The sequence below is a fragment of the Charadrius vociferus genome, unplaced genomic scaffold (assembly GCF_000708025.1).
Source record: "Charadrius vociferus isolate BGI_N301 unplaced genomic scaffold, ASM70802v2 scaffold453, whole genome shotgun sequence".
NCBI lineage: Eukaryota > Metazoa > Chordata > Aves > Charadriiformes > Charadriidae > Charadrius > Charadrius vociferus.
Genome location: NW_009647575.1, coordinates 224,812 through 247,925, shown reverse-complemented (window position 1 = coordinate 247,925; position 23,114 = coordinate 224,812). Strand labels below are relative to the sequence as shown.

At 38.8% G+C, this 23,114-nt stretch overlaps 1 protein-coding gene across 2 annotated transcripts in view; it reads left to right on the top strand.

Moving 5' to 3' along the window:
- Positions 1–23,114, top strand: part of VPS41 (vacuolar protein sorting 41 homolog (S. cerevisiae)) — a 105,393-nt gene that overhangs the window by 18,057 nt on the left and 64,222 nt on the right. The window contains exons 3-4 of one of the 2 annotated variants that reach the window (XM_009880918.1): positions 1,639–1,716; positions 18,508–18,582. In XM_009880918.1, coding sequence (XP_009879220.1) covers positions 1,639–1,716; positions 18,508–18,582 — 153 coding nt within the window. The remainder of the gene's footprint in view (positions 1–1,638; positions 1,717–18,507; positions 18,583–23,114) is intronic. The other variant, XM_009880919.1, reaches the window with a different exon arrangement.

Genomic DNA, 23,114 nt, shown 5'->3' with positions numbered 1-23,114 from the left:
ATTTATGAGAAGGATCAATATTGTTAGAAGCCAGGTAGTGGAGTCTTTTAGGAATAGGTCTCTTACAACAGAGAGCTTAAAAATGAAGCTGGGTTATAGGTTTTGCGAAGGTGTTTTCTGTTTTGTTCTGTTGTTTGGTTGTGTTTTTTTTTCCCCTGCAAGACCAGGAAAAGCCCTGCTAAAGAGTCATACGTTACTATGTAAAATATGCCTTTATTAAAGCGGTTTAACTTTGCTGGGAATCCTGAAAATCTGGCTTCTGTATTCAGACTAATTTCCCTCCAGAATTATTTTTTTTTTTCTTTTCACTGCTAAAGCATCATATTTTCACCAGGCTTGCTGTCTGCACTGGATGACTAATCGTCATGGCACCTGGTGCATTCAAGCAGGCCTGTGCAGTGGAATAGTCATACCTAGTTATGTCTGCACACCTGATGTTTTATTAACCAGTATTGATTTTTTTACCCGGGGGACTTTTTTCTTCCTGAAAAAAGGCAACCTTGCAGGAGTGAAAGGCATTGCAGGGGATGAATTTCTAATGAACCCCTTCTTTCCCTTTTTTGACTCCTTTTAATGTAGCTTCATATTTTAAGTGCCTGAACTGAAATTTCATTTTAAGCAATTCCATTTTGATAAATCCTTTTAAACCTTGACTTTCTGTAAGGTTATTTTTTAAAGATTGTGCTGCCTGACTGACACGCTTAGCAGTGCCTGTAAATTTGAGCATTTCATTATAGGTTGCAATGAAGCATGCTCACATGCAGTGAAATACAGAGAATTGAGGAGCCTGGATTATTTGAGTAATGCTGAAAGGAGGGGGGGAATAAAAGAAACCTTTGTCATAAATCAAGTAGTACCGAAGTTCTTCCTTTTCTGTTTAGGTGTAGTTCACATGGTTCAATTAACAGCACATGTCTCAGAATCAATTCCCTTTCTGTTTGCATCAAAATAAGTTTGTGATAGCATGCATTTTTGTGGAGATTTCTTTATTTTGCTACTGTTTTTTAGAATGAAACTCCTGAGATTTCTGAGGAAAAGTGTATTTGTCTTGAGAGTGTTTAATGTAAGAGTGTTACTATGTGAAGGAAAGCAAACCCAACCCAGTGGTTATCTGTGTGCTTAAATGCACTGTCAGAGACTTTCTGTAATTCAGCAGTGGCTTACCCACAGCCTTTTGCTGTGTTTGAATGTTTTGGTTCTATGTTAAAGATGCAGGAGAAATTAAAAATAAGGCTCAAAGGAAACCATTATGATTGAAACAAAGCGGTGGAAAGGATCAAGGAACTATTTCAGATCTGTGGTGGTCCCATGCTTTCACGCTGCATTTTTAATTTGCTGCCACAGTCCATCAGGCAGTGTGTACAGACTACAGACACACCATTAGTTGTCAGTGGATGAGGGTCCTCATGACTCATTCTGACAGCTAACTTGCACTATCACAGTAATATAGGCTTGAAGCCCTGTTTTGTTCTTTAGGTGCAGTTAAAATAAGCTTTGTCTGTAGAAGGTGGTGGCTTCTTTTTCCCTGGTGCCGCTAATCATTAATCTGCTAAACATCCCGGAGTTCATTTAGCCTTGTGGTAGTTTTGGTTGCAGTGCCTTTATGTTTATGTAATCAGTCTCTTTCTTTTTTTACAGTTTTTGGCACTGGGAACACATTATGGCAAAGTTTATTTACTCGATGTACAGGGGAACATCACACAGAAGTTTGATGTTGTAAGTATGGCATTATTCAAAACATGATGTAAAAATGCTGCGATGTAGTAAGTAATAAATACGTCGGGGTTTTTTTTTAAATAAATTTTTAAGTTTATTGAATTTTGCTACACCTGAAATTTTACTCATGCATTTTATGAACTCCCTCCTCATAACATAAGAGATGGCGTATGGTCCTTGCAAAAAAGAAGTAACACTGGATGGTTTTGTGATGAGCACATCTCAGTTTACCTATAATAAACTTTCTTTGTGAAGACAAAAGAGGAAATACATATTTATGATTGTAAATGGCTATTATTAATTATGTAACCCAGGGGCTCGTGACTCCATAAGACATGAGCCTGCTCATTAGGTGACTATTGTCAGTTGTTAGTGTGTGCACTATCATCTTATCTAGTTGCCACAAGTAATTGAAAATTGATTGATTGCCTTGCTGGTTCAGTTTATCTGCTGCAAATATATAACGCTAATATTTTATGTGAATGTTTTGAAGCTTGGACTCTTAAGGGATTGTATTGATTGAAGGAGAAGAAGGAGACTTTTTCCTTATTGTCGTTCCTGATATTAGAGGATGAATTAAATGCTAAATTTAAAGCTCTGGAGTATTAAATGTTCCTTTTAATTGTGGATATTTGTTGTTTAGTTTTTGTTTTGTTTTTTAATATCTCATTTTCATATTCCCTGTTTCCACGGGAGGTGGGAGGGAAAGAATTAACAATTTATTTTTTTTCTCCTGGCATTGTCACAAAATCTAGTAGCCAAGCATTGGCTTTTCATAGCAGCGTCAGCACTTGTCAGAGTATCCATCACAAGACGTTGGTGTGTTTGCAAAGAGAAAGTATGTTCTAAAGCTGACACAGCTAGCTGCATGGGAGGGGTGAAAGGTTTTGTTTATATTTTAGAAAAATCTAATTATGCAATTGTGCAAGAGGCCTGGGGAGGTGGGGGAAGGGGGAGGGAAGTCTCAACCAAAACCTAGACTGCTAGGCACAACCATTGTAGGAAATTTTGTATATAGAGTCTGGGCAGATTGATAATGACCTTCCTGGGTATTAATGAAAGTCAAGTTTATTATGTTCTTCTGTTTCTTTTAACTTTGTATGTTCATCAGCCCCCCAGAGGAGATGCTGACTGCACTTCAAAAGAGGAAGAGTTTTTGGTGTCTCCTTTACAGTTCTGATTACTTTACGTGTATGCTACTTGCTAAAGATACAGTTTCTTTCTCTCTGAAGTAATCTATTTGGGGCAGGCCGGATTAAAGTGTACCTGAATTCTTTCCTTCCATCTCTGCAGTAAAAGACTGACTCAAAGACTCCCTCAAATGAAGTGGAGATTTTCTATTGAGTCAGGCATTAAATGTCTTAGACTTTTATTTGTTCCACTCTATGTCAGGTACTTGGGAGAGTTCATTTGTAGAACTGCCATTTGTTTTCCGAAGCGCATCACCTACACCCCGTTCTCCCATTCTGGTTCTGAAAGGTGAAATCCTCCTCTCTCTGTAAAGACTTAGGGCATTGCCTAGGTGTGGAGCAAGGAACAAGGGGACCTGTTGTCTACCAAAAACTATAAAACAAAATCCGTGCAACCTCTTTGTACCCAGCCCCCCAAATCTGCTACTTTTCCTAGTTTTTTTTATTTAAAAAGTCCTACCAGTGCCTGTTGGGAGGGTGGTTTCTTATGATGAAGTTAAGGTTGGGCTATATAAACCACTTTGTGCTCTACAGTGCTTACTTGGTTATCCCTTTTCCAAACTTGACCTGCTTCGGGATGAAGATTTTTGTGCCTTTTCTAATTATAGAGATGGCAATGATTTCTTTTTAAACAATTGTTTCAGTATAAACTGCTTTTTGAGATGGAGAATAGGAAAAAGAAATGTTTCTTGCATTCTATTCTTAATGTTTCTGTCTCTTTTTGTAATGTATGTCTCCAGTACAACAGATAAATTATATCACGGATCAGGTGGAAAGGGTTCTTCTTTTTTATAGTTTGAGGAGAAATTATTTTCATCTAGGACCACTTGTCTTTAAAAGACAATTTTTCCAAGGAACTACTAATTGTTGTAGAACAGAATGGACTGCCTATGTGGGAAACAAAGCAGCTCTGTGACACTCTTGGCTGCTTAAAGAGAGAAGTGTTCTGAACGAATGTTGTCAGCTCTTGAACCCGTAGACAGTTTATTCTGAACTGGCTGCTGGATGTCAGAATATTTTCCTTCTAACCTGAGCTTTTCAAGATCTTGGACTGCAGACTAGAGGCTTTGCTATCAAAATGTTTGGTGGAGTCTTCCTTCTGTTCTTTCCTACCAACGCCTGTTTACTGTCACTTTGCCTGGGGGATTTACATTAGAGCATTGCCATGTTGTAAATCCCAAATAAAACCTGACCCTCTCGTGAGAAAGTGAGTTACTTCCAGAAGTCCTATAGATGCAAAGCTTTCCTTGTAAATGCGCAGCGGCAAAGAGTATTTTCTCTGGTGGTATTTTCTCTGTGGTTTGTTTGTTGTTTAAAAAAACCTTTTAGGACTTCACTCTCTAATGTCCATAGCAGCAAAACAATATGGGTACCCTGAATTGCAAATACTGGCCCTAGTGCTGCAAAGACTTAATCATGTGCTCTACTTCACAGAGGCTTCTGTGAAACTAACATAGACAACTAAAAAGTTTTTTCAGAACAGAGTCTTGCTGTCATCTTGCTCTTAAAATACCTGATGCTGGAATGCTGTGCCAGGTAGATGAGTAGTCTTTTCAGATTTGCAACTCCTTTTGTCAACAGCAGTGGAAATGTATGCTTTGAAACTGGCATGGGAGACTTTTGCGTTGGGGAGAATTGAGAGACAGGGATTTGGGTGGTGCTGCTGTCTCAGCAGCCATGCTTCCGTTCTTGCGTGATCCCCCTTTCCGACTTGCCTAGCATGTTTTTAGCTCTTACCAGTGTGGCTGTCTTTGACAATGTCAGCTGCCTAAGATTAACTGATATGCATCCTCAAATAACGTATGTTTGACAAACTGGTGTTCTCTTGTATTAGGGTTCAGTGCATTGAGTGAGATGAAATGTGTCAAACACACTGAAAATTATTACTAAAAGGCAACAAGAAGGGAGAAAAAAAAAAGCCTGCTAATGCCACTGACAAAGGATGATGCAGGACTGATTCACAGCATGTTAATTCCAAATGCCTCTCCATCTTTCTTTTCTTCTTAGACTATCTACAATTTATTAATATAATTATTGCCTCAACTGACATCTTGTGGATTAAAGACTTGTAGATATGAAGAAAGCTGTACAAACACGTTTAGTTAAGTAACAAATCAAAAACCTTTCAAAGGGCAAGAAAACCTGCCCCCATTCTGGTCTTCTAATAAACATCAAGCTTAAAGCAAAAGCGGTAAGAAGTCTTGGCTGGTGCCAGTGATACTCTGTGAGAAGGGAAAACATCACCTATTTTACAAGTAGGGGGGATTTAAATGTTTAATGCATTGTAGGTGCTTCAGAGGTGATGCCTGAGCCTACAAAACAATGTAAATAGTGTTTTAAAGCTTCTGTTAGTGCAAAGAAACTGGAAGTCCTTTTTAGCATGCAACATTTGTGAGCTATTCAAAACTGCTGGAATTTCAGAAAGAATGAAACTTTAAGTAGAGGCCCCTTCTCGCAGCATTTCTTTTTACTGTGTATTTCTTTCCTGGCCTCACCATTTTTTTTCTAATTGTCTCACATTGGGTAGCACTAAACATTTCTTTATGGCTTTTTAATCAGAGTGGCAGAAATCCAAAATCACTAGGTCATCTCTGCTACCTTGAAAAATTAAAGGGGAGTTCCTTCTGTGGTGGTATTGTTGCCCTTGGGTGTATTAAAGTTACAGCACTCTCCAGCCTCCGGAGCTTGCTTGAAGGTCAGTCAGTGGCCTGTTGGTTTTGCTGATACCTCAGCAGGTTGCAAAGAAAATGTCAGAGGTTTCTGTTGACTTGACGTGCTTTTGAAAGAGTTTAATTGCTAACAAGAAGAGCATATTTCTAACGAAGAAACGGCTCTCGTTAAGCACTAAATGCTGTTGCTGGAAATGGTGCGGAGCCCACTAACTTCTGTGAGAGGTAATGCAGCATCTTTCAATGGGGAAGGTAACTTTTAACATTCAATTGTATAATGAAGAAGTTACTTTGACTGGAACTTTACATGAGAGTTTAAGATAAGATGATATAAATGTCACTTATTTTGACAGGCTACTTAAAATTCCCTGTTTATTACTTTAACTACATCATTTTAGTTGTCACTGTCAGGCTATGAAAGAAGACTTAGTCGGGAAATGAAATGAAGCAACTGAATTTAGAGTAAAGATCTGGGTAGCTGTGTGTTAGTATTTGCAGGGTGTCACTGTGCCTGTTAAATTTGAAGCTGAAATTCTGCGTTTTGTACAAAACCAAGCCAGCTGCTATAAATGTAGGCTCTGAAAACCAAAGTAAAAATTAAGGTTTTGATAGGAGCGAGTGTCTATGCAGGGGACAGGTTTCCGTCCCCTCCATGGGACCTCCCACCCAAATGGGTGATGCTGTTCTACAGCTTAAATGCTTTAAGTTAACCCCTAGCTCTGCCCAATGGAAAAACTGGAGAAAAGTGACATCCTTTGGGATTTTGCTCTTAAGACTTGGATGTCTACACCCAATTTAATAGCCCTTCTTCTGCTTCTGTCTACCTGTCTTTTCATTTAAACTGCAGGTGTTTTGGAAATACAGAGGTTTTTACAATAGTTGTGGGAGTAACTCAGGTGGCGTTTTGAGTCTGGCTTTTTGGATGTTATAAAGGCTTGGAAAGTGTGTCTATAATGTTTGTTCTGGTACTGTGCTTATTAGGTTGTTTGTGACCCGGAGTGTTTCCAATGGGAACTGTGGAGCTATTGAAGATTAGAACTCTTTCTTGGCAGGAATCATGGTGTACCTGGGTCTCTCTGTCACTGGATGAGAAGTGATGTGGCTTGCCTAGACAGGCAAAAATTGTGGTGTCAAGACCATTATTCCATAGGTCTAGAAAAGTTTCTTGTTGGACACACCTGAAACCCCAAAAACCTCTCATAGATGTTCTGCACATCATCGTCGTATCCACTGTATCTAACTTCCCTTTGAGGGGAGCATTACTTGAATTTTTACTTAAACGATGGGATCAGACGGATGTGGAAGGGATTTGTTATGACTAGAAATGTTGCTTGGACTATGGATGAAATATGGGCGTTTTAAATGATTGTAGTATCATGTATGATTGATTTTTATAAGCTCAAAACTGAGGAAGGCATGACCATTTCATTCTATTATTCTTTCAAGCTTGTAGCTTGCAATAACTCTGTAGCTTAGTGCAGAATAATGTAAAAAGCGTAGTTGGAAGTATGGCTTCAGCTACAGAAGGTCTTGTATGATCCAGTCGTTTATTTCTTGAATGTTATTAACTCATACAAGTCAAATGCGTGCTTGTGCAGTCACAAACAGTAACACGTATGCTGTAGATTAAATACATTTCAGTTAAAGTATAAAGCCTATGTGCTATACCCCTATCAGCTGTTTCTAGGACTGCAATTGTTTCTTCCTTCTCTTTTGAACTTTTCACTAGCAGCTATGTTGCCCGTATACCTTCTTTTGAGAAAGAATGTCAGCCCCATCCTTAGACTGAATGATCTTTCTACTTTATTACTCTCCAAATGCATACTGGTTTTCCTCTGTTTTTTGACATAGAAGCATAGGACGAAGTTTCCTTTTCATTGTCCAGTATCAATCGCTTTTCTACAGAGCAGGTATCCTGTTGTTTCTTAGTTGCATTTTATGACCAGCTCTAAAAATATTATTTTTAAGGTACCTTAGCAGCCCTCTTTAATGTCACTGGTTTCAGTAAGAGTTTGTTAATGTCACCTCTTAATGAGGTAAAGGGCTGTAACTGAATACTGTTTTGTCACAATCATCTAGACATAGCAAATAGTTCAGTTTCTCTCGACTTGGTAGGATCCTATCATATTCTGTGTGTTTTCTCAAAAAAAAATTGAAATCTGGAAAATTCTAGGGGGAAGAAAATCTCCTTATGGGAGAATGCTAAACATGAAGAACATTACTACTATAGTATTTAATACAGCATTGTTGGTCAGTGAAAGGGCAAAGTTTCCAATGTTTTGTTTTGTTTTTTTTTCATTAGACCTCGTAGGAACTCTAAGTCTCTTTGTGTGAAAGATCAAGTAGGGGCCTTTACTGATTCTGCTAAGGGAGTTTAACATGTGGTGTTTTGTTTTTTTCATTAGACCTCGTAGGAACTCTAAGTCTCTTTGTGTGAAAGATCAAGTAGAGGACCTTACTGTAATTCTGCTAAGGGAGTTTACATGTGGAATTTTCAAACATTTTTGAACAAAATTATTTGTGACATTATGCAGAAACATCAAAATCATCAAAAGTTTTTCTTCTAACTCTTTCACCATCGAGGTTTGGTAGCATTTGGTGTTTGAATGCATACTGCATCTTGTGTTGATTTAGAAAATGTAATTTGTGTTTGCAACTATTACTGACCTTTTCTCTGAAAAATTGTGCTATACACCATAATTTGACAGTGATATTAGGACAAAGTTTATTTGCTTTTAAGAAAAACACAGAAACATAGTTTCTAATTTCAAAGACATATTAAACAACCATGAACAATAATATTTTTTTGTCTCTGATTGAAGCAAGAGATTACTTTTTTAGAGTGCAATTAGCTCTTAAAAGAAAGCCTCAGAAGACTCCCAACAAATTTCAAACAACCAGTAAGTAAGGAATGTGCTTTTCTGTGCCTTCCAGAGGCTTAGCCCCTGACAAGAAAGCCTAGATGCTGCTAGGTTGTTCTGTCTTTTACTACTTGTTGTTATTCAAAGAACCACAGATTCTCACCATCAGGGATTTCCCTGCCCTACTGGGAACTTTCTGGTTTGACCAGGTGATATTGACTGTCACGAGACACACGGTCAGTGATTCACTGCTTCCTTTTTCCACCCATCTCAGAAGCATATTGTGCCTGTCTCATACCCTCCCTAAATGCTCTGTGCTAATACACAACTGGGCCACTGGGCCAAGTTGCTCTAGAGTTCTTATTAGCAGCAATGAAACAGCTAGTTTCAGGTAGCACTGATGAAGTCTTTTCATAAAAGACTGGTAACACAGATGTGCATTTTCTAAACCCTAACATCCTTTAAAAGCATGGGGAGGATTTGGAAACGTTTGATTCCTAAGGAGCTGGTATACTGCTGATTCCTAGAGCTGTTTTCCCTTCAAATGGCATGTTATACCTGGATGGCATTTTCGTGTATACAGAAGGCAGGAACTTGCGTGCACATATACAAAATAATAGCAGTTTGCTTGTCAGAATTATTCAGAGTTCTGGCATTAATAAAATATTATTTGCATTAGAAAATGTTTTCCTAGTTAGAAAGTCCAAAGCAACTGAGTTCTGGAGGACGATGGTTTTTATACAAGTTGACATTAATGATAGAGCTACAGCCCTTTGTTTCCTTTAACAATAAAAATGCAGCACTATTAAAAACACAGAATGACATAACAGGGGCATAATATGATGAACAAAACATGAAGGCAAAACTAAGATTATTTTTTTTTCCCATAGGGGATAAGCTATTATTGATAATGAACTTTGTAAATCTAATAAAGGTTCCTTTCTGAAAGATGAGACTTGTTTGTTTTAAAAGACATGACAGTGTGTATAGCAGTTGTTTATTGCACTCCTGATGGAATGCTAAACATGGCCAGTCCAGATTTGACCAGCCTTGGGTGTTAATGTCGTCAGAGTGGCTGCTGACAGAAGTAGTTACTTTCAGGCTGGCCATCTCCGCTGCCGTGCTGCTGAGGAAGCTCTTTCCACTCAGTATCCTGTGACACAGAGAAATAAAATTATAAGAAATTTCAGAAATCAGTATTTTGGTGTTGGAAGGTTCACAACTGTAACCCTAAACTGGCTGCTAACTAAAGTCTGTAGTTGCTGCAGGTCTTGGCAGTTTTGAAGATAGGAGCTGTGAAGTGTGAGCAGTGAAGGAATGAATGAAACTGTTTGTTTGCTTTTTTGATCTACTTTAAATAAAATTTATTTTAAGCAATGGTGTCTACACTTCGCTGGTATTGAAATAGAGCCTCTGTGTGTGTAAATGCATCAAAGAAGTTGCCCAGGATCAGGTCATTTTCACATTTACTTTTCCCCATCTTACTGTCACAGTGAGGATATGGCTTAAAATATGCTGCTTACAGTAAGTTACAGTGCACTTCATGATCCGTAATTTCTACTTGTCTGAATACTCTCCTCCCTCTCCCCCCATCTTTTTGATTTGCAGATGTTTTTAGGATCCTGTCAAGAATCAGACAGCCGACGCTGATCATTGTTGAGTATCTCTGATGGGTTTGTGAGACTTTCCCAGATGATATAATTGCAAATAAAGGAAGTTCCAGAGCTGGTGTCCAAAGAGAACACAGTGCTTTCAGTAATCTGGAAATGTATCTATTATTTCATATAGCTCTGAATTACGCCAATCTGTACCAGTGTTGATAACTGAATATTTAGGAGAATAGCTATTGGCTGAACTTCAGCATTGATCAACTGGTGTAATATTTAGCTATGCCAGGAATATGACTAGTTACGTCATTTTCAGCCAGGAAAGGGAATTCCTTCCCTTATACTGTTTCTGCTTCTGTCTGGTTCCATCAGTGAGAGATCTTTTCACTGATTTCAGTACCCATCGGTTTGGGATCATTGTCTGTAGTGGAACGGTTGACAGGCTAAAATAACTGGAAAAAATACCTAGTGCAGTTTTTCATTGCAGGATCTGATAGAAGGAAGAAAACTGTGTAGCTGTGGAGAAAATGATGGCTACATAATGGAATGTATGGAGAAGCAGGGGTGCTAGGCTATATGTGGTCATGTCCTCTGTCCTGTGTTACATCAGGGAGGGGGGTGAGCTGTTGTGAAAACCTTTCTGGAAATGATGGCACAACAGTGCATCACCCCTGAGTAGAATAGTCAAGAGCCTCTTGGCTTCTTTAAAAGTGGTTTGGTCAAATCACCAATAAAATGATCTCTAAAAAATAAAACCTGTCCTGACAAGAACTTGCACTGTATGACCTGGTTGGCCTCTTTCATCAGTCACGTCTCTGAAACGTAGCTTATCAAGAAATGGAGAATAATCTCATACTTTCTACTTCAGGGGGTAGAATTCTACAAAATCCTGTTAAATACATTAATGACAGTGGTGGTGGTATTCTGTTAGAAACAAGCTGTGAAAGCGCTCCAGTAAGTTTCATCCTCAGAGGTTTAGCTACCTTTTTTTGGATTGTTCTTCAAAGCCTGATTTATAATTCAGTAGCCTGTGTGGAAAGTTAATGCTCAGTGATGAATTCTCCAGGTTCATTTTGCTTGGGGAGCTGTTCTGAAAAGACAGCAGTTAGAGAAATCAGTGAGGTGAACCTCCAGATTGCCTGGGATAGTCTTCTCCCACGCTGTGTTGCGTCGTCCGAGGAGGGTGTACATAGTCATTGCCTGCAGTCCTTCCTCAGCCCCCCACCTGCACTTCAGCCCACCCCATGGGTGTGTGATGGGGAATATTGCTTCATAGTCTCAGATGGCTTTAATACACAGATAGCAACAAAGAAGTAGAGGCAGGCTTAGGACATACCATCATTGAAGCCCCACAGTTATACAGCGGGTGGCAAAGGGGACCTGGGGAGAAGAGGAAACAGGAGTAATTTGTTTACTTTGGCACAGAGCTCCCAGGAGGATATCTCCTTACACGCCAGTGTTTTAATAGAAAAGAGATTCTACTTTGGATCCATCAGGAATTAGTTAACGGTTAAACTCTGCTAGGAAGCAGTGTAGGCTTTCAATATAGGTTTGTTTTCAGTAATAGTTCCATCATTCCTAGACAAGCATTCTGATATCTAGCAACTACTACAGATTTAGGGAGATCCCTTGTTAATTTTGTTTCCTTGGTTGTTTTTTTTCTTTTCTCTTAGTCCCTGTATTTCACAAACAAGATTAAGGGATTCACTGATGTGGAAAATATTGAAATCACTGTAGGCTTTTTGGTCTTTCTCACTTTCTCAGACTATATACGAGAGATTCCTTGTCCTCATATCCCCTTAGTTTTAGACAAGCTTTTGAGATCTTTATTTTTTGTAGGCAAGGTCTGCCTTCCTGCAGACAAAATAAAAGTTAATGTTGTTATTGTTTTGTGTCCCAGACCTTGTCATTCTCCCCAGCTTTCCCCCCCTCCCTTTTCTTCTAACCAATATAATCTCCCATTTTTCATTTGGAGAATGACAGATTCAAGAGTGTTATAGGAAAAGCACTGGAGCAGGAATCCTCACTTACTTATCAGAATTTGGCTGCCAGTATTGTTGAACAAAACCTCTTTCCTGTGGATATTAGTAAATTTTCATCAAATGAAAATGTAAGTAAGTGGTGTAAATTCAGAGTATACTGCTTCTATTGCAGGCAGTGGTGAACAGCTTATTCTGTAACTTTTAAAGCTGCCTTTTGGATTTAAACCTTTGTGTTACTTTGTTAGGTTTTTCAGTTGTCTATAAACACATAGGTATGTGTGTACTTTTACCTTGTTGTAGGTAAATTGTGATACAGCATCAGAATTTGCTTTTCTGAGTTGCTTTTCCCTCTATTGCATCAGTTAAACTCTACAAATATGCAACATATGCATAAGTCAGTGCAGCACTGCAGCATCTGGGGCAAGAAAAGTGCACGAGTTCAATTTCTTCTTTTTAAAGGCAGCTACAAGAGATCTCTGGGCATAAGTCTGCTGAAGTCAAAACAGATGGGACAAACAACATGTAATACACTTGTGCTTAGCTGCTGCACACCTTTACACCTTTCTTCCTTTTTTTTTTTTTTTAAATAGTTGAAGACTCTCTCACTATCTGGCTTATTTGCTGTCACCTCCTATCACTGCCCAAAATGAAAAGGCCCTGAAAAGTAGAACTCCCTTTTTTGACAAGTTAGGTAAATTCAGGTTTCTTCTAGGTGGGCTGAAGGAATAATTTTGGATTGGAGAGGCACCCTTGGAGAAAGAGAATATTCAGTATCAGATCAAGGCTTGTATTTTGAGAGGATCTTAGTTCAGTTATGACAATGACTGAGCCGGTTTCTGTTTTCATATCAGTATTTTGCACTTGGATACCTCCATCATGGTGGAAATAATACAAACATAGAAATGATAGTCCTTACTCCAGTGGGCTGACATTTTAACCAGTAGTTTGATTGGTCATATGGCTGTACGTTGGAATTTTACATGCTTGATTATGTGAATGTCATCCAGATGGAAACATATGAATAAATGAAAAACAGGCACTTGCAGGAAAGAAATTATTTTTATTTTATTACAATTTAAACTCTCTGTACATACAATTTGCCTTAGAATGTAGAGCAGCTACGTAATGGTTATGTAGATCCAGATTGATATTAGTGTAGCAGAAAAGACCTATGGGTGTTTTTCTTCCTTGGATATGTGTATGTGTATATATAGATAAATAAAAATGTTTGGGTTAATTTAGGAAAAGTTTTGGAAAATTCTTTTAAAGAATGGATGAAAACACTGCTTAAGGGGGTTGTATTAGCAATGGGAACCTCTTGAAGTAAAATGAGCTTTGCTGTATGATCAAACACCGCTTTGCTTTTCACACTCCTGATGTGTGTGTTGCTTGCTGCTAACTGTGGCTAAATGGCATGAAGTCACCGGCAGCTATTAAAACGTTTAGATTTCTAGCCTGTAAATACTGCACTTCTCACAGAACTGAGTGAAATCCAGTCTTATGTTTCCTGTTCATCCACTTCACATCCATTGGGATGCAGCATTTGTGAAAGAATCAATTATCCATTTGTTAGTCAGAGGAGCTTTACAAATTATACATTAGCAGATTGATTTCTCAGGTTCACCATTGGGGGACTGATAGCATAAGGTGGGTTGATGATGAGTGTCAGGGGAGAAGGAGTTGCCACAAAGAACACAATTAAAAGAAGCTTTCTGAGTGGCCGTGAATTTACTCCTAATTGAAGAGATGACATAATCCATACTAAGTGTGTTTATTTCAAGCATTTTACATTAGGTAATTGATTATCATGTGAGGTACATTTGTTGGTAGATACTTGATTTTCCTTTCCTTTAAATTTAGGATTTTGCAAAAGCCTGCATTTAGATCTTTATGTGCAAGGTGCCTGCTAGCTTTTTCTCCCTCTCCCTAAACTTTTCTTTCTCCCATTAAGGTAACATTTTTTTTGTTCTATAGTGTCAGCTTGACATTATTGATTTTGAACAGTCAAACTTACTTATGTTGTCCAGAATTCCAAACATGTCTCCATCAGAAAGAAAACTGCAGCTAATGGAAATTCAGCTGAAGCTTTTCTTCCTTCTTTGCAAGAACTTCCACACTCTATGAAATTCTGAAGCTGTTCCCAGGTTAATCATTTCAGTGTATTTCCTCATTGCCAGATTTGAATTATGTTGCTTTAGAAATACTATGTGTGTTACTATTACTTACACAGTACTGGAAGTATTGTTGTGACCACAAATAAGTTGTGGGTTTTTTACTTGTTTGGCCTAAAACTGGGGTTCCTGATTAGGTTAAGAAAAGATTACCCAATGTAGTGCTAATTAAATAATTATTAGTAATTTCCCCAATATTTGATATGCAGCTGCCTGTGGTTTTATGGTATGGGGTTTAAGATTAGATTGTCTCTTAATTGAGTAGTACTTAAATGGACTATATGTTCCTGATTTTTAGATTGACACTCTGACCTCAGATTGCTGTTGTAATTCTTAATTTTTACTCTTTTTTTCAATACCATGCCTGTAAATTTGGGCATGTTTTTCCCCCCCCCACCCCAAATACCTTTAAAGCAGTTAACTGACCAAACCCCAAAGGATATCTTGGTTCCAACTGTATCCAATGATCAGTCCTCCAGATTGTGATGAGTTAGTGCCTACCTGTGTCCTCTCTAACCTTGAGTGATTCTTCATCTTTTGTCGACCTGTAAAGGTGGATGTTGCAGGAAGGGCATTTATTCTCTGTACTGTAAAAAACAAAACCTATTTTCTTTTGCCAGGCAAATTAAACTCTTCAGTGGGCTAACTGGAATAAAGTTTAAAAAAATGACAAGGGAAGACAGCTGTAACTCCATGGCTGAGTTGATAACGTTGAATAAAAATAAAAAAAAAAGCAGCAGGGTGAGGGAGCGTCACCCACAAAATTATCTGTGCTTCTCATTTCTGAAATATCAAAATTACCCACAGGTTGTTGGTAGGGTATAAATACAACTAAATTTGAAATGGTAAGTAACTTTGCTGACTGGCACAGCAGTGTATTTATAAAAATAATTGATATGAAAAGATGATAGATAACACATGTACCAATTTTATCTGTGGTCTTTTATTTCTGATTTCCTGGATAGTTTTAGATACAAATCTTAAGCAGTTTTCCAGTGGAATGTAGTTCTGGAAATGGTAGCCTTGACTGTAACTCAGCTCTGAATAAGAAGATCCTTGCATTAGCTATTCTTGCTGGAACTTTATTTTAAAATGCATTTAGTATTCAGCCTCGATTATTTTTAAGTTCATGGTCATCATCACCTTATGAGCTCCATAGAAAGTTCTGACTGGTAGAGTCAGTGAACAGGCCAGTAGCCAATAGTACCAATTCAACTTGAGTGCTGAAAAAACATTACTCCGTGTTTGCTTTGCCTTCTGTATATCATCTAGAATAGCGTCTCCTGTTGGAACTTAGCTGGAGGTTTGTGTCAGTGAGCAGGTCTACTTTTAGTTGAATTTTTTTTCTCTTCCCTGGTTGTCATCTACGTATAGTGCAGATATCAGGAAAAAAACATGGAGAAAGGAGAAGTTAAAAGCAACTGATAGAGGTGTTGGGCATGCAGAAGGCATGTAACAAGTAACAAGTTTCCAGTTATATACAATGTTATGAAATACTTTATCCCCAAATTTCTACTCAACAAACGGTTCTGAAGTATTGTGTACAGTTTTGAATGCGGGAAAAATGCAAATACTGTGGAATCACCTTTTCACCCACTGACAACATTCTGCATGTGTATGAGGAGAGGTTTTGCCTTGCTAGGCACTGTTTGGTTACTTGAGTGCAATCAAACATTTAATCTCCAAAGTATGCCACGTGGCTTTCAAACTGCAGCATGACAGATAAATTCCATCATCCTGCTCCTCATCTTCAACTTTTACGTGAAGATAACTTACATAGTCTACCTTGCCTACTTCCTGAACTTCATTTTTTCAGCGTCAAACTTTATCAAAGCCATTTGGCAGAAGAATGGGAACAGTGTGGACTGTAGGATTGAGCTGTCAACTCTTCTGGTGTGTCTTGTTTTGTTTCTTTTTGTCTTGGGCTTTGTTGTGGTAGAGTGTCTCCAAGAAGGCCCGTCACACAGGAGTGCTGCTAGATCTGCTGTTGTTGTCATGTCAGCCCTAATGGCAGATGTAGGTGCTGGAGAGACAAGAAGAACATGGCCAATTGAACACTGTATCTTAGCGTGTGACCCTGTGTCAAGGTGGGACTATTCAAGGTAGACTTTTTGCCTTTTCAATTGCAGAGTAATAAAAGAAGAGAAGAACCTTTGTGAGAAAGTTGTGGCAATGGCAACTTAGATGCAGCCCAGAAGAAAAAAACGTGCCACCTCCATGGTGAACTTGGTTGAACTTTCAGTGCTTGTCCTTTCAGAGGGCCAGAATTGTTTCTCATTGTAGAGGGAATGGTGGAGATGTGCTGACATTTTTATTTTTTTTTTTCCCCCTAGACAGATACAAAGTCTTCTTTTGCACCTTGATGAGCAAACCAGAAGTTTAGAAAGGCATTTTCAAAGTTAGCCAGGAACAAAAGTGTGTGCTAGCAATTTTTATGAAGCTTCTAGAAAGTGAGACTGACAACTGACATGTCGTGCCTTACTCAGCATCCTCCAGTCCTGGTGTTAGCCAACTGTGTGTGTAGTATCTGTGAATCAGAGCTTTCACAAGGATGTTGACTGCACCAGGAGGCTGATGGGCTTGAGCTGTGGTCCTCATCTCACACCACCCAAATGTGTCGGGAGGAACGTGGCTGGGGGATATGCACCAGCTGCCTGCACTGCCAGCGATGCGCTCACTTCTGATTTTGAAACACAGCAAATCAGTGTAACCACTCTGTTGCAAATGAAAATACTCCTGGAGCACGTAAGTCAAGGAAAATTAGCTTAACTTCTTCCTCAGCAGTGCACTTTCTGGCAAACAATGCCCAGCAGAAAGATCACTTTTTGATAGGCAGTGATCGCACTATTTCCAGGTAGCATTCTGTAGTGACACAAACTGAGGCCAAGAGTGGAGTCTCCTGCACGCAAGGAAGCGGGAAAGCAAAAGAGCTGGCAGCATCCTTTTCATAACTCATCAGGCAACTGTTGCAGTGCAGGGGTCAGTTGTTCAACCTTGATTAGAAAGAAGCTTGTGGAAAATGAAATGTGATTCAGGCATATATTCTTTTCAAGGTGGAAGAGAGGAAAACTTCATTTCCCTGAGTTGGAATTTTTTTTGTGCATGAAAGGTTATGAGGAAAAGCTTTCCAAAGGCTGTGAGAAGACCTCAGTTTACGTCCTGTAGATAGTCCACCTGGACAGTGTGTTTTTACATAACTTTTTATGATGTACTTTTTATGTAATGCCAACTGACATAAAGTACATAAGGACCTGTGATATTTTAGACACAGTTGTGTAGCATCTAGTGTGACCCCATGACTCCAGCGCTGTTCCAGTGACACTTTCTTTTCACACAAACATATGATGGATTTCTCTTTTATCATGCTCAGAACCAAAGTGATCTATTTTGTAGTTCAATCTGTTCAAAATTTTATGAGAGTAAGAAAAGTTGTTCTTAAATGTGTGAGGGAGACTTACTTGGGTGAAGATCCTTCAGTGATGCTTGAAATGATGAGATATTTGTTACAGAGGGTGAAATCAGGATCATGGTACATAAGAAGGTTCTTGGTACTTGAATGTAATTGGATGAGGTTTTGTATGCGAGAGGATATGCATTGCGTTACCCAAATGATGTTATAAGTAAGTCCTCAGTACTTAAGGTAAGGGTAGGTGTTTAATCTAAAGTAAACAGTAACAGACGCTGTATAACCCTGTAGATTAGAACCAAAAGTATATCTGGATAGGGAAAGGAAAATTTATTAAATCGAGGCGGTTTTGGGGGCTTTTCTCAGTATTTGTCTAAGAATGAGTATACGTATGTTGCACTTCCTTACCTTCTAATATTTGCTTGTGAGAACACTATCAGAGGCAAAAATCAAAGCAAGAGAAGTGATCTGAAAGAAGAAATAATTCCGATATAGCCATCAGACCAAACCAGAAGAATTTTTAGTTGCCTTGATGCCTGTGTGGTCAGCATATTTTATGCTGAGTTTTGGTAGCAGTAGAGGTTCTTAACGAACAGCTGTGATGCGCAGGAGAAGGGCCGAGAGCCTGGCAGCTCCAAAGCCCTGAGGTGCGTAACTGCAAAACACGTGGAGTTTCTGGGTTAGCCAAAAGGCTGGACAGAAGGCTGTCTTTTGTAATTGTTGTAGAAATACCTATTCTATGTGGGGTTTTTTTGATTCATGCAGCTAAACATTATGCAACTGTTAACATGTAAATCTCAGGAAGTGGGGGGAGGGGGGCATTAAAGCATGTGGTTGGTGATGTAACTTTAAAGTCAACTTTAAAAGTCTTTTTTTCTTTTTCTTCTCTTCTCTTCTTTCTCTAGAGCCCAGTGAAGATAAATCAGATCAGCCTGGATGAAAGTGGAGAACACATGGGTGTTTGCTCAGAAGATGGCAAGGTACAACAAACCCATTTATATATTTAATGAGGTAGCAGGTAGTCCTCAGTATTACACTGGAGATAATTGTGATACCTGTGGAGTTAATTCCTGCATTTAGCACTACCACTTTGACCATCCATTTTGACAAGTGAGCTCAACTTTGAATACTCAAAATTAAAGTCAAATATATTTTGCACAAATGTGCCGTAGGAAAAGTAATTACAAGAATGTCAATAATGTAACTGGTATTAAGCTGATTAACAGCTGTGGCAGGAGGACATGTCACCTTAATCATTACTGCTGTGCCAGTTATACTTCAGTGACTACTCTGCTGTTCCTGCAAGACAGTAGTTTAATGCCTTTCTGCTATAAATCCACAAAATTGGATTTTGTGGGCATGATTTCTGTGGGCTGGTGGTTTTCATTTTCACACACGTTATGAATGTTTCTCTTGAATTATAGAATCTTTTGATAAGCAATCATAGTTTATCAGAAGAATAAAGTGTCTTACAACAGCCACATTAAATAAATGTAAAATCAATATATGTACAGTTTCCTAAAAAACTGGCACCTACTTCCTTGACTGAGGACATATATCATTTGTGCAGTGTATAACTAACAATTATCAGTGCTTCTCTGGAATGTTGAGCTGTGACATTTAGTGGTTTTGGTGATTGATTTTCCACTTATAAGAATGTCTTTTTTGTTTTTAAGTCGATGGCAGTCTTTTCTAATGTTGGTTTGCAATGATAAAATTCTAATGCACAGGGTGTATTTAAGCTTCTTTTTTAATATAATGCTCATGTACAAATGCAGTGCATTAAAAATCATTTAAATCATTTCTCAATATCCATCTGACTTACTAAGGAGAACATTTCTTACAGAGTAGACTTGGGGGGTGAGGGGGGGAGAAGAATGTCCGTGATCCTAATGGATGCATCCCATTCAGTAGAAGTTCTATAAATTAAAAATAAAACCGGATTTTGCAGTAGGCATAACGTGACAACAACCCCTTTAGACTCTATGTGCTTGGTTTTTTTCATTCCAAATAGGTGGGGATTTTTCCTCAGCAGTCAGGCAGCCAGTTTATGTATCCAAGCCTTTTGTTTCTCGGAGATATCTTGATGTCAGTATCTTGACACAGTAATTGGGATACTAGTGCCTATCAAAGCGGGTTGTAGAATTTTACAGCCTGTGAGAAACATAACAAGAGTGTCCTAATTGTCTAAGCAAGATAAGGGAAGGGTCAGTAATTGTGCAAGGTAATAAAAATGTTGAGCTAGCATTGTTGGTTTGGGTGTTTTGAATGGTGGGGAGAAGCAAGCGCTTGCTGTAAGGGCTTCTCAGATGTGACTGTGGATTACTGACTTGAAATATGTATGTTGCAGTGAGACTACAAGCCACGCCCATTTTTCATATATTAAGTTAATATTAAAAATACGTATTTGATCTCAGAAATGTTCAAAAATCCATAATCCCTACTCTGGTATGGCTGTATTTGAAAAGACTCCATTTTTTTTGTAGGGAAATAGCTATTGTGGATCCAGCAGGTGACAGTACCTGCCATACAAGGCAGTCTAAACTATGGTCCCCAAGCCAGGGCTACTTCTGGTAATGTTTTTGACGCAGGGCTGGAGTATCACAAGTACAATATTCGTCACATTTGTGTTGATAGAGCCCAGGGACATTGATGCTTCACCACATTCTACACTGAAAAGCTCATCTGGAGACTTGAAAGATCTGGGTGTTTTAGAAGTTAGACTTTCCCCTTGACCCAGAAAGCTGTGTCTCTGAAAGAATCCACCCCTAAAATGGGTGCAAACACATACATGTATGTTGCGCTACTGTATAAGAAAATGGCAGAAATTCCTGGCCAGATAATGCAGCACTTCTAAGTTCCCGCTGATAACAAATGTGTAACTTTACATTCCTTGTAGCTCTTTCCTTACTACAGTGGGAGTGTTCATGTTGTAAGAAGTGAAACACTTGTACAAGTGGTTGCCAAGTCGTCATTAACGTAGATAAATAAGTAAAAATAGTGAAATCCTGTTTTTAAAAACAAAGGAAAAAGAAAAAGTGAAACACCTTACTTTTCTGGAATCAGTTTTAAACAAACAAAGGGGTATAATAAAAAGACCTGTGAATTTTGAGCCAGCTGGGTTAATGTAAGCATTTTCTACCAATTAATGGTCCTCTAAACCACTGCAAAAGATTTTTGCAATAGGCTGGGAGTGCATTTTCCCATATCAAAGTGGATCCAATATGAGGGAGAAGGAAACCCATTTGTCTTCTTGAAGGAAGGCCTTATGATGAGAACCCCTTCCTCATATCTGTTCTGCTGTCTGGTGTATTTTATTTTACTACTTTTTTTCTTTCTTTTCCCACTTTCAAACTAGATTTGGACTAGCTACGTTGACTGAAGGGGGGGGCATAGTGGCACAGTGCAATTCTTTAACCATCTTCTTGTCAGGCGGCATCCAGACCTAATGTCAAAACCTGGCACCTATTTGTCACACATGGCCAACAAGGGATTTGGGAACCACTTGCAGCTTTTCTGTACTGCATGTTTGGTTCTTTGAAAATCTTCCTTGCTGACGGACTCAGCTGCAGCTGGTCACCACTGGCATGGGAAGGAACAGAAATCAAAGCCGCCACCACCACTCTAGTCTGGCCACTGGCTGTGGAAAATGGCTGGGTGTTGAAATACTAGGGTATAAGAGGAGAATTTTGGTGCTGGAAAAACACAAGGGGAAGCAGGCTTGCGGCTTAAGAATTGGGGAGGTTATTTTGGTTAGTTTTTTACCTACTTGTATGCTGTCTTGAAAAACCTGCATCTTCTTATACAAAGAAATAAAAATTATTTTCAAACCCTATGTATTTACATGTTTCAGTGTCATGTTTAATGCCTGTAACAACGTTTATGTTAAGAATATCCTTGAAGTATTACACTGATCATTTTTCAAATGTGGCTGGTAGATAAAATGTGTTTGTTTTCCTGCCTTTTGATCGCTGAAGGTTGGCTGCTTCTTCCATGTGGAAGCAATGGAACAGCTAAGTCTAGATGCACTGGAGCGGTGGGTTCTGGATGCTTAAAATTGGACATGATTAGCAAAATGTAGTGGACTGTCATCATGAAATCCTTTTTCCAGCTACCCAAAACCATCTTGAGCTGAGTGGGGATAGAAAGTAGAAATAGATAAATCCAATATAGGTTTGTAATATCAAAAGAATCACTTTCTTTCTGAAGAATAAAAGACATTAAGAAGTAATAAACTGTTATATGGTGTCCCTAGAGTAAACATAACATGTATTTTATGCTGAGTTGTTTTTTCCTCTTTAGTTAACTGACTCCATTTTGTTTGCAGACTCTTAAAGGAATATCATATTGGCATATTCAATACAGTATTAGGAAAATGTTGAAGGCACTGCTGCTAATGCTAATTTTGATTAATTAGTTTTAATTTGAGGGGGGTGTTTTGTCATTTTTGAGGATTCTGCTTCCATGGAATTTGCAGTGTTGTGTTCTAACCACATCTATTGTTTTTCTTCCTCCTTTCTTCTCTCTGTCTTATTTTCCCTTTCCTGTTTCTTATTTTGTTTAGTCAGTTGCATTGGATATGCTGTGCCAACTGATGAAAACAAAAACCCAGAAAACAAAATCCTCTAGACATCAGCCCGAAGGTTTTCTAGGCTTACAGCCAGGCCCGACTCAAAGACAAGCCTTTGGTTGGCTTACATAATCACAGCTTTGCGATACATCTCACTGTCTCCAAATATTGATTTTTCCAATCCTTTGGAGCAGTAGCTCAGCCCGACACAGTGCATGCAGCAGTATTTTTAAAGCGTGTTGTTAGAGGCAGTATATTCGCTAATGAGTAATGGACAGAGCTGATAATGCTGCTTAGGAGATGTATCCAGGAGACAAGCTTGAAAGGGAGATGAGGTGGTTTGAGATGTGTTTAACTTCACTGAGACTGCTGAACTTTGAGCCACTCTGAGGATGGCTTAGTTCCTCGCTGATGGCTTAGTTCCTCTTGTAGTTCACCTGAAGTCTAATTTTTTTCCCCTGTCTCCTTGACTGTCTGCAGGAATTTGGGGGGTTCTTGTCCTCTGAACAAGAGGCTCTTTTTAGAGCCATTAAGCCTCACTTTTTGTGGCCCATTACTGCTGTTTACTGGCTTCATTCTGCAGGTCTTTGTTGAGTTGTTTTTTTATTTTTTGTTACTACTATTTTTTGTTTTTCCCCCGGAAGGAATCACAATGGGAATGGGGAGGGAGAAACAAATAAGGTTAAAAGATCACTTAGATCCTTGAGTCCAACTTTTTGAACATGCAGAACAGAGTTACTGAAGGGATTACCTTTTCCAGAAAATAAGGATGAATGACTAAATCTGTCTGAGAACCTTCTAAAGTAGATTCGCTGTCAGATACGGTTTTCCACTGATTGCTCCATGGGATGGTCTTTTTTTTCTCCCTTCTGCCACCAGCAGTGTCCATCCCTGCTGAGGTGATTTTGTTCCAGCAGCTTCTGGCAGTGGGTAGAAACCTCT